At 39.5% G+C, this 12654-nt stretch overlaps 1 protein-coding gene across 1 annotated transcript in view; it reads right to left on the reverse strand.

The window, feature by feature from the left end:
• Window positions 1–7: 7 nt before the first annotated feature.
• MAGI2 (membrane associated guanylate kinase, WW and PDZ domain containing 2) overlaps window positions 8–12654 on the reverse strand; it is a gene marked incomplete at its 3' end in the record, with an annotated part of 78954 nt that continues 66307 nt past the window's right edge. The window contains 2 exon segments of the mRNA XM_010289038.1: window positions 8–86; window positions 3354–3539. Of these exon segments, the coding sequence (XP_010287340.1) occupies window positions 8–86; window positions 3354–3539 (265 nt within the window).

Below are 12654 nucleotides of genomic sequence, written 5' to 3' on the forward strand. Positions count from 1 at the left end.
GCTGTGCTGCTGGGCCAGAGGGCTGTGCTGCTGGGCCATGGGGCTCTGCTTCTCCGAGCTGGGGGCCGAGGCCGGGCTGTTCAGCTCTGCGTAATGGGAAGCTGGAGATTAAAGACCTGTCACGGCGCGGCATTTAGCAAAGGGCAAAGGTAGACAATAATCATTTCTGGTCGCACGCTACCTCTGAAAATTTATGCTTTGTCGCTTTTACTCTCTTGGGTTATAATTAGGTTTTAAGACATCTGAACCTAATGGGCTCCTTTTGATAGCAGTGAGTTCTGAAATCTTGGTCATTTCTATAACTCCGGTTGGCACCTCCGTTATTTAAAACCCAGCTGAACAAAGCAAATGGCTTCCGTGTTTCATGTTTTCTTTTAAAGCCTAGAAATACTGATATTTGAAAACTGATATTTAATTTTGAGAGAATGAATGATTTTGTTGCTTTCATGATTGTTATGGGATGGCAGACTGTTGTCACAAAAGCTAAAACACTGGTGTGCTTGTGTTAGTTTCTGCTGTCTTTGAGCTCAACAAGACTTTCTTGTCTTTTTTAAATCTTTGGGGACTGCAAGCAGAAAAACCAATCTCAGTAAGTTCTGACTAACCAGCTAAACCGATGTTTTATTTCACTGTATTGTGCCAAATGACCAGGGTTTCACATAGGAACACTGCAGAAACCAGAACCCTTCTTTCCAAACAACATAAAACTCAAAAAGACAGAGTGAGGCCGGGGTAGGAAATGTGGCCTTATTACAAATAAAGGATGCCAACCTTCCTTCAGGCTTCCCGCTGCGCTTGCGGAAGACACATTTGGCCCTGAGCTCGTATTGAATATATTTCTCCAAACACACCAGCACAATTATGTTGCTCATCGTTTACCTATTAAGAAGCGTAAATGAGAGAGACTCCACCCTGAAAAGAGGACAGGGCTCTGCAGGATTGCTTGTGCATTATCAACAGCAAAGGTACACATTGTATTTTTTTATTCTTGCTTCCAATAGAATGAGTGAGGCACATGTGGCATGCAGCAAAGCATCCAGAATGGACATGTGTATGGCTGAGCATCCCTAACAGCAGTAACTATGCAGGATCCAGATCTTGCCTAGTTTTATATTTTAATCTAGCTTGAATTCTGAATTATTTTATTTTTCATTTTTTAACATGTGAAATTGTCCCCTATGAATGCACATTTCTAATGGCTCTCTACTTATTTAATTTATGCTTATAATTATTTAAAAAATCTTTTCAATTTAGGCTTAATTGTCAAAAAACTTGTATATTTGCACTTAAAACACTCCTCGTGCAGGCATAAGCAATACTTGTCTGTGTAATTACTATGCTTAAGGCTTTAATTGCCAATTTTGCATCTGCGAGTCTCTTCTGTGTTGCAAAGTTTCAGAGACGAAGACTGGGAACGTCATCCCTCATTTCTACATTACTCTCATAGCTATGGTTGAACTAGTCAAATCATAAACTGCTTCTAAAACTGCTTTGCATTTATATGGTGTTTTTCACCTGAAAGAACATTACAGAGGTATTAGACTTTTTTCCTAATTTCATAAGCTGGGAAGCTAATATCAGAAGGCAAATGAGGTGTCCAGTGTCACAGACTCACACGGGGAAGCCATGCCTTGGGCACAAATCATTTCTCACCGCTAGCACGCGAGAACATCTTGCAGCATTGTATCTCCGATGCACCTCTGCTTTCTTTCTAATTTAAGGTATCCATCTCTAACACTGACCTATTAGCAATTTGCTAATGTGAGGCCTAATAATCTGCACAGACTGCATGCAGCATCACACTTTGCAGATGCTTGCAAAACCAACCTCCAGTGATCATACAGCAGCTCTTTGATGTGAATTCTGAACTTGTGTATGTTTGTGTTTTTCCCTTCACTGAATTCATTTAACAAAGTAGATAAGTTCCCCCAGTTGCAGTCCACGGCCAGTGTCAGACTATTTTCTTGTCCCATTGCTGGATGTAGCAATGGAAGGTGAAGGTCATCTAGCTGTAGCACAGATCATTAAGTAATTACATTACTTGCTGTGTGACATCCCTAGCTCTAATGGTATTTGTGCTGAGATATAAAGCCACAGACTCATTAATACCGTAAAATTCATACACCAGTACAGCACATCGCTAAACGAAAAAAAGCCCTGAAATCAACCCCAAAACCCATGAAACCAACATCAAAAGATCTTCACTGATTAGCTGTGGAGTAATGACCAGAATAATGAGTCTGTTCCCTTATCCTCACCTTACAAAGGACATAATTTAGGGTTCAGTTCTTTCCTGCCTTGTGCATTTATAATGATACATGTGGAAGAAGCTACCAAATCTGGACTTTTCCTTCACAACACTTTTTGTCACAGGTAGTTGAACATGGCTGTTGACAGCCACTGCAGTCATCGTGAATCATTTTGCCCAAATCTGGTTTGGTTTATAGCAGGATATAAAGGAATGAACTCTGTACTGGTTTCAGCTGGGCTGGAGTTAATTTTCTTCATAGAAGCTAGTGTGAGGCTGTGTTTTGGATTTGGGATGAAAAAAATGTTGATAATGTGATGATGTTTTGAGCTGTTGCTGAGCAGTCAAGGGCTGTCCAGCTTCTCATGCCCTGCCCCTGAGCAGGCTGGAGGCGCAGGGAGCTGGGAGGGGACACAGCCAGGACAGCTCACCCAGGCTGGCCAAAGGGATGTTCCATACCATATGACGTCATGCTTGGTATATAAAGAAGGAAGGGGTGGAGGGATGTTCAGAGTGATGGCATCCACCTTCCCAAGAAACCATTACGCGTGATGGAGCCCTGCTTCCTTGGGGATGGCTGAACACCCACCTGCCCATGGGGAGTGGTGAATGAATTCCCTGTTTTGCTTTGCTTGCGTGCACGGCTTTTGCTTTGCCTGTTAAACTGTCTTTATCTGAAACCATGAATTTCCTCACTTTTACACTCCCAATTCTTCCCCCATCCCACCGTAGGGGAGTGAGCGAGCGGCTGCGTGGGGCTTAGTGCTGGCTGGGGTTAAACCACGACAAACTCAAAACCTGTCCCTCTTGTAGTGTGCTTTTCTGCATAGAAGACAATTCTTCCAAAAGTCATTAACACTGACTCTCTGGTACTCAGCTCTCTCTCAGGTTTCTCCAGGTTTGCTTTAAATGCTATTTTCATAACTAGAAACCTTTTCAAGAATTCAGATATTTTTTGAGCTGGTTCTAAGGCTGTAATTTTGGTGTGCTCTGTGTTACAGCTGAGAAAGCAAAACAAAAGATGTTCTTTCAAGCGGTGACATAATTCAAGCTAATTGGAGGCTCCTTCAAATTTTCTTCCTGTTTTTAAGGGCCATTGACTTACCCTCCTGAGGAATGATGCGAAGAGTTACACTGAGACCTGCATCTTTAATTAGCTTCACAATATCTGCATGAGGCATGTTAATAATAGACTGGCCATTCACTGCTAAGATCCGGTCTCCAACTTTAAGTTTTGCACAGCGATCCGCAGGACTTCCATCAATTATCCGCCCTATTTTATGGGGAACAGCTAGACAAGGAACAATAGTCACAGTTAACATGTACTGAAACAAGTGGCGATGTTCACAAGCAAAAGAAAATGAGTTGATTTGGAAGAAAGTTCTATATAAATTAAAAAACAGCTTGTATATAAACATATAAGAATATAAATTCTTATTTGATGTCATTTGCATTAACACAGTACAGATTTCACTAAAAATTCAGAATCCAGATGTTCATATATACATGGCATATATAGATGAAGTCCAAAATCAGTTTATGGTTCAGCTAGTTTGCAAACCTGGCACGTAACAAGATAATAAACAGATCAGGAGAACAATAAGGCATTAAAACAGTGAAGGGGATAAATTTGCACAATAAGTAGTAGTCATAAATTGCCTCCCACCTCCTAGTTTACAGAATTTCTTTATTTGTGTGTTGCAAAAGAAGCACAACAAACATGATTTATTTTATATACAAATAGATAAAATGCCCAGCGTTCACTAAATTGTTCTCCTCCTCCATTCAAATATGTTAACCGATAAATAGAAACCATACTGAAGATTTATTGAGATGTGCAGATTTCTAACTAGATTCATGCCAGCATGAATTTACAGTTAATTATGAGTGCATAGACACATTGACTACATTAAATAGGCATCCCCATTTTCAAAACATTACAGATCAACTTTGTTTCTCCTTTTGCTCTTCTCTGTGGTTCTCCACTTTTCTGTACACTCCATCAAGTCTCTTGTTCTGTTTTTTTCCCTTATTTTCCACTGAATTTTCTAAATATTACTCTTGATCTTTCCCCCAGCATTTCTTCCCAATTCTGCTCTGTTTTTTAACTCAATGCATATAATATAGCTGAATCTTCTTTTCTCTATATCTAGGCTCCCCAAACAGCATGCTATTTTTCTTTCTCTCTCCTATTCATAAATATGCTTACCACAATTAAATTTGACTAGATATTCTAAAATAGCTTAATGGTGTCTGAGTATCCCTAATTGATCCTACACTTCAGTCTTGGCAAACTTAGCACAAATCTGCTTGGCCTCTCTATTCATCTGCAACTGATGTTTGAAAAGTTGTGTTTCTTTAAAAAAAAAAAATCCTTAAAATTCTAATATCTAAAGAGAATTTAGAAAAGATGAAAGAAAAGATTTATCAAGCTTCTTTTGGGAAATATCTAGGCTTTAAAAGCTCATATAAAACAAAGCTGTAAGAGGACATGTGTGCAGAATATTCCATCATTGCAGAACAAATTTCTCAGCCTTCTGATAAATAATCCCTGAAGGTGACAGTGACAAACACAGATTCCACATCTCATGCAAAGTTATAACACATATACCTCAGAGTGACTTTTTTTTCTAGTATGGACACAAGTGTTGCTTACAGCATTAAAAATTAATTTTCTGAGAACTAAAAATATAAGTGAGTACTCTGAAGTGCAAGCCGTAATCAAAGTGCATGCTTCTTTACAACTATAGTTCAGCCAAGAATATAAATTAAATTATGGCTTTAGTAATTGTCCTGGTTTTGGCTGGGATAGAGTTAATTTTCTTCCTAGTAGCTGGTAGAATGTTGTGTTTTAGATTTAGGATGAGAATAATGTCGTTAACACACTGATGTTTCAGTTGTTGCTGAGCAGTGCTTACACTAAGTCAAGGATTTTCCAGCTTCTCATACTGGCCCACCAGTGAGCAGGCTGGGGGTGCACAAGAAGCTGGGAGAGGACACAGCTGGGACAGCTGACTCCAACTGGCAAAAGGGATATTCCATACCATATGACATCATGCTGAACAATAAAACTGGGGGGAGTTGGCTGGGGGGCGGCAGCCGCTGCTGGGCACTGGCTGGGCATCAGTCAGTGAGTGGTGAGCAATTGCATTGTACATCACTTGTTTTGCATATTCATTTATCATTACCATTATTTCCCCTTCCTTTTCTGCTCTATTAAACTGTCTTTATCTCAACCCACGAGTTTTACCTTTATTCTGATTCTCTCCCCTGTCCCACTGCGGGGAGTGAGCCAACGGCTGTGTGATGTTTAGCTGCCAGCCAGGTTAAACTACAGCAGTGATACAGACACAACTAGCGTACTTCAGAAATGTCTTGCTGCTTAGGAAGTAAGCACCTAGTTTATGTCACAATGTCTAAACCTTTTTATGTTTTAAAATATGCTAAATAGGAATAGCCACACTTTGTACAAAACTTGGGTTTATTTTACCCTCGAAGCAGATATATCACCACCACGCATGCCTATCAGTAAATAAACAAGTAAAAGACTACCTTGATGCTGAAATGGTTTACATTCACACAGAGCCTTTCACATCAAAGCAATTCCTAAAACATCACCAAGAATCATTTAAACTAAGACTAAAACATACCTGTTTCTGGTATATGTAATAAAAGATTTGTCTGAAATTACTATGTCTGTACTACACATCAGTGGTGATCTGAAAATGAGACTGCCTTATATGAAAGAAATTTAGTAGGAGGAAAGGAGAAGTAGTATGGCTGAGATGCCGTAGTTCAAATTCCCATGCTTGCCATTGCTAACCCTAAAGAAGATGTTTGTGCTAGCCTAAATAATTAAGCAGAGACATCATCTCAGTAGTGAGGGGGGTGGGTGGGAAATCCTATTAATTTGCCAGAACAATTTTTGTTGGATTTCTTGCACCTGACAAGTGAATAGAGCAGATGTCTGCCTGTTTCAGATGTCTGCTAAAATCAAAGCTGGAGGTGGGAAAGCCATAAGAGTCCCATTCTGCTACAAATCCTGGGAAAAGGGAGGGGAAGGAAAAAGAAGAGGAACTTTGTATTCCATTTTTCTTCCTCTTAAGCCAAATGGCCTTTACTTTCCCGATAAAGATACCTACTCTAAATGTTTTGCTACCACTGCAGCTCCCTTCGTCCTGCCAAGCTATGAAAGGATCAACAGTAGGTGACCTGAACAAAGCACATATCTGTCAAGGTACCTTTTCTACTGCACTTCGTTTTTTTGAGGATTTAATGCTCCTCTTCTGAGGTTGATCGGTGCAATGTGATGTCGTACGATCTTGCTGCAGAGTGGGGTGTGGAAAGCTTTCGCAGAAGGAACCTGAATCTCTGCAAAGCAGACCACTGGTATCTGATATCAGGGTTTCATGGGAAAATCTAGTGGATTACTACTCATAAACATTCAGCTGAAGTTGGTTTTGGTTAATTTCTAGATCATATGAGAAGTTTATCTCCTAGCTCCTTCTCTCCCAGTAATATCCTGAGGAGTTTCTGGTCTCTGTTTGCTCTCCTCAGTGGAGCTCTGCCTGAGTCTCCTCCTAAACCACAATATCCTGGCCACCATGGTCCCTGCTGCTGCCTTGGGTGGGGAGGATTTATTTAAGGATTTATTTACAGGCATGAGTGCCTCTAAGAGATGTAGGTTATGCAGGTTGTTCATGAAAATATGAACATGTTAGAATATATTAGAAAACCTAATTTTTAAGAGCCTTTGGTGGTGAAATACTTACTGTGAAGGGATAAGGAGATACTCTCATAGGGGATTAATTAGGTAACAGCTAAGGAACAAAAGCAGAAATGAACTGTGAATTTGAATAATGGAGAATTTTTATCTTTCAGAATGGTCACATCTAAAGCAGGTGTGGAAGAGCTGTAAAACTGTCAGTACGGAGTGGGCTCAGTGAAGTGGCAGACAAGATCCTTCACGAGGCACATGGGGAAAAACTAACCCTGCCTAAGCTTAAGCAGGGATGGGCCCTAAATTATGTATTGCCACTCAGGAGATCTTGAAATAAGTGTGCCTGCTTCTCTTAAAAACATAAACTCAGTAAAACAGTAAATAGATTTTTAAGATTTTGAAAAAGAATAACAAATAAAACAAACTGTTACTAGTTAGTACTGTGCACCTGAAGTCTGAGTATTGCTGATAGTTCCAGTACCCCCACTCAAAAGCCATAGCACTGAGCTAGCAAAGATTCAGAGCACAGCAGCCAGAAGCAGTGAACAGCCTCTGTTCAAAATAGTCCATGAGCTTTCTGTCTGCAGCTGGGAGAAGGGAAGGTGAGGCAACCTTCTGGAGGGCCAGAAGAACGAAAGGATTCAGAAAAAGGAGTAGGCGAATTCACGGGGGTGGATCCACTGCTGATTAAGTCAGAAAGTTGTGGCTGTGAGAGTGGAGGAGATGCCTGGGGAAGGTCCCTGCTTGCTGTGGGTGCTGTCCTCTCTGCCACTGGTGATGGCCAGGGACCACATGGGGCTCTGCAGCATTTCGATCTCTCCCAGCATCACAGGTCTCTTCTCAGGAAGAAACCTCCAATGTTTGGCATTTAATTACAGCTTTGTTAACACATCATATTTTTTCTTAAATTGCATCTTCAGTGTTGTAATTTTTTCTAAGCAGAGCATTTAGTAATGGAACCTTCTAAAGGACGTCCCGCATCACCTGACTGGTGATAAATGATTCCACTCGCCCTTAAACATTTTTACTAATCTATTCACACCTCTTTTAAGAATTTGCCACAAGCTGTTCTCCAAACATATGTACATTTTGAACAGTGGCAGCACGTGACTGGATTAGACTCTGCAGAGAATTTGATCCACTTATTGCAAAACACGGAGTTAACCTGAGCAACATTTAATATTAGCAGGCTATACAGAAACACTTGGATTTGTGGGGTTTTTTTTCGGGAACCCCATTATTTACGCTAAGACTGAGCATAGAAAACAAGCTGCCCCTTTGCAGGTCAATTAATTTCTTAGTTCTCTCAGACTACACAATGGATGAGACTTCAAGGGAAAAATATTATGGTAAACGGAGGTTTATACAGCTTTTTTAAATTGTTGAAAATATGGGAAATTAGTGTGATACAGTATATACGTATATGAAACATCTAGTCCTTCAAAACAGACATATAGATTTTTTTCTCTAATACTATCAAGTCATTCAAAATGTGATACTTAAGAGTGATACATATGGGTATCTACCTTGGATAGATAAGGAAAAAAAATCCTTCCAAGGCAGAAGTTATAATCCTAGATCCCAAAAAACCTAGCCAAGAACAGTAATGCCACAGAAGCATTTCCTGACAATGAATCTTATGATGGGATCTAATATTTTTGCAGTGCGTTTCATGAAAAATTTGTGACTTCAGGGAGATTTGAATCCTAAGACCACAAAAGCTTCTAAGATATTTGAAGCCCTCAACCTCTCCCCCTAAATATCCCTCAGAGATTTACAGCATTTGTGTCAAGAACACAAAAGTGACGCAGCGCTGGCACCTAGCAGCTGATGCTTTCCCAAAAGGTAGTTAATTATGCAATGATCAGCTCTAAGCTCATTATCAAAAAAGGGAACTTAAATTAAACAATAAAGAGAAAAAATGATTTAAAAAACATTTTTCCATTTAGAAAGTGGGTAGGGTCTGCTTTCAATAACTTACTGATAAGTATGTATTCAGATTTTTCTCTATAATAATATTTCTATTTGATAAAATCACCCACTTTTCTCTCCCTGATGCAAATTAACATCCTTCCCACACCTTTTTGTCATAGAAAAGGAAGAGTAAATTCTGTGGCTTTACACCTGAGGGTCCATATGCTTGGGTCAGCTGTACACAAAGCCAGAGCAGTTGCTGAATACAGATACTGCTTCTAACACTGTATTTCTATCAGCCTCTTACTTTTTGGAAATAAAAATTATTTATCCTCACTCGGGAGACCTGTATGTTGGAAATAGTTGATTCTAAGAAGATGTTACCAACAAATAGTGCTTTCCTAGTTTACATCAAGCTTTTTTTTTTTTACATCTGTTCAGTTCTTTTAGTCGTAATTGTTGAGACTGTATTTTCTAGAAAGTAACTTTCCTGTTTTTTCCCAATATAGTAGATAAATGTCAAAAATGATCAATTAAGGGGGAAAAAAATCTAACCTCTACGTTATCTGTTAAACCCTTTGGCAGATAAATTCTTGCAATGTTTTCTAATGTTAAGGGATATAGATAGTAAACCAAGAAAATGAACCTTCCTGAGCCAGCTGCCCTTCTCAATGTTATACTGCTGATCACATGAATATTTATTATATACTCTGTTCTCCAAAGGTGCAAGAGTTTTCATTCAACCAGCAGGCTCCAGCATGTCAGATTTTAATTGGGAGAATATATTAAATGTAAACATCTGTAATTTCATTGTTACTGAAACCTAAAATGTAGGAAGCTTGAGTATGGTGGTCTTTCTATCAGGGTGAATATTAGAATCAAGACAAAATATTTTCCTGAAAATAGTGGGCTATTTTTTGTGATGCTCATTTGAAAAACAGAAATCTGTGGCATGCTGCATAGTTGCAGATGACAATAATCCCTTTTGTTTATAAGGTTAATGAACCTATGAATTGAAACATCCCATTGGGTGCCAATATGGAGCAAGTAAATATGCAAGTAAATATTACATAGCATGATTTTTCACAGGCATAAGAAGCTAGGTGGGAAGGAATGCATGTAAATTAGAAATCTGAAGATCTAAGAAAAAATTAATGGAACTTTGGTACCTTAATTCCGTCTTCTCCTGAGATCAAAATGGGCCCTATGGAATCATTAGAAAAACCTTGGTTCCCTTCCCAGGTTTGTGCTAAGAAAACTCACAGTTTGTTCTTAGAAAACACAAGAGCAGTACCAATAGGTCCAAATGACCTATTCAGGAACATGTTGCAGGACAGAAGTCACCTAGAGAGGGGAGCGATGTGGCTGAGATTCTCCTTGCTTTATACTCCAAAAATATCAAATAGACAATTTAGTAATTCATGACTGCAAACTGCAGCAATGCATTTTCAGTGATATAAAAAAGGTATTTTTCACTTCTTACAGTTACTTATTATGAATTACATATATTGATTTGAAAAACTAATCTTGTAACACTTTCTTTTAGCTCCAAATTATACTATCATTCAAACAGGCTTAGAAAGTCTGTTTTTATAGCTGAAGAGGCAGAAGAACAGCTCAAACCTGAATATCAAAGCCAAGTAGAAATGAGAAACCAGATCCTTTGCCTACAAGCCACAAGTATCTTCCACAGGGGAGTCATGCTGCTGGTGAGTTTTCACTGCTCTATTCCAAAGACCTCCAAGCTGGGGTAGATGAACATCCTTATTTCCAAAGCTCTTTTTTCTTTAACATTTGCAGATTAGTCACAGAAAATTGTGTCCCCAGGCACCTTCTTACCCAGGAAGGAGCATGGGTGAAATTGCAGCAGAAATAACGGTCTCAAATCACACAGTTATCATTGATCAGTAAGCTGCTTTTTATCTCTAAACTGCAAGGAGTTCAGAGAAACTCTGGGGCTGAATGGGACTTATTTCAGAATGCTGTTTTCTGCAGTCAGCAGAGACTTATCTTGGGTTTATGGTTTTTAGTTAAAACCTCATGTTTTGAGAAATGAGAAAAACTCCTTTCATTAGACTCTGTTTTATCGTGTTTTGAAAGTCTAGCAGTCATTGGCATATGCAGTGTAGGGGTAAATTAAATCTACAGCTCCTCTTTTGATAAACGGGAGGAAGATCATAAAAAGTTTGTACAGTCTTCAGTGTTTGATTTTTTAAAAATTGTTTATTGATTATGCCTGTGTTTTCAGTTTGTTTACACTATATAACTGTGCTAATTGACAGTATCTGCTACAGTAAAATTCATGGAAATATCACCAGTTTTCCAATTTGACTGGAAGTTACCAGTTAAGATGATCTGTTTACAACACATGGTTTCTTTCTACAGAAATTAGAGTGATAAGAGATTTACAAGCAAGCATAAGTTATTCTCCTAGAGGAAGCTGCATCCCAAACACACGAAGTAAAAGCAGCAGGAAGATATGAAGTAGTCAGGGACAAGAGTACTCCATAAAGTTCTGGGACAAATTAATCCAGAAATCTCCTTTTGGCCATTTCCAGTTGGTTGCAAGTGTTTTCCCATGGGATGCAGGTAGTGAACTTATCTTGATACCCTAAAAAGCTGCAGAAGAATGGAGTTTTACTGCAGAGGACACACGCTATTGAGTGTTATCCTAAACTTCATGCAATGAGTAGATAAATTAACTCAGTTTCAGTATTTTAGCTGTAATGTGACACTTAGTACTCTTGTGTGAGGCAATGCCACCCCGGGCACAGCTCCATCTCCATAGCCACACGTGTTGCCGCAGGATGCTGGGGACTTGGAGGGGACAGCCCCAGGAGGAGCCCTTCCTTGCCGAACCACACACGCTGCAAGGATTTTTCTCAGGGAAGCATGAAGATATTACTCAGGAGAGGGCTTCAGAAACAAGCTGCAGTTTGCTCAGTTTAGCTGCTTAACTCTGTCACTGAACCAAGGCATCTAAAAGGTGTTGGTAATTTGGGGGGCAAAGGCAGTTGCCTGAGAGTCTCCACAGAGCCACAAGGTCAAAGCAGTCCAGAAACACTAGAGTTTGTAGCTTCCAAGCATTCAGCTGGGAATGTGACACTGAGTCCCTTAAAGAAATACCACTGGAGATGACACGATTTTGATAACCTATGTGTAGCTTGCATAACAAAAGCACAGAGTAAGGTCAAACTTAGGTGGCCTGTCTGGAGAAAGGATGAGACGAAAGCACCCTTTAATTTTGGGATGGGGTCTGGGGAAGAGCATGATGATATGTTTTAGGGGCAGTGGAAGTTGATCCTTGCATTAGGAACAGGTCAGGAGCCTGGCCAGGTGAATTTTCTTTTTTTAATCTCTTAGCACTCTAACATCCTCTGGGTTCTGCGCTAGCCAGAATGACTTGCTCCTGGATGTACCACTCAAACATATTTATTTATTTATACACTTTATCTTCTTCTACAGATATAATTTTGAAGCATGGCTGACCTGTCTATGACCCTGCTTTAACCTTTGAAATCTCTTTATTCAATCCTTGTCACTTGTTTTCCACTCTTGATCTGTCCCACATCAGAACTGTAGTCTAGTGCAAGATAATCCCTGGGCTGGATTAGAGAACATCCCAAGCAATGCATTGACCAGGGGAGAAAAAATTTCTACCATTGTAGAACACAGGAAAAGAAATGTGCCACAAGAATTGGATGTTTAAGCAAGTACCAGCAAGTCAAAATTACATCCAGATTTAAAGGCTGGCTTCTAACTACTTAATAGT

Source organism: Phaethon lepturus, unplaced genomic scaffold (genome assembly GCF_000687285.1).
Source record: "Phaethon lepturus isolate BGI_N335 unplaced genomic scaffold, ASM68728v1 scaffold14076, whole genome shotgun sequence".
Taxonomy (NCBI): Eukaryota; Metazoa; Chordata; class Aves; order Phaethontiformes; family Phaethontidae; genus Phaethon; species Phaethon lepturus.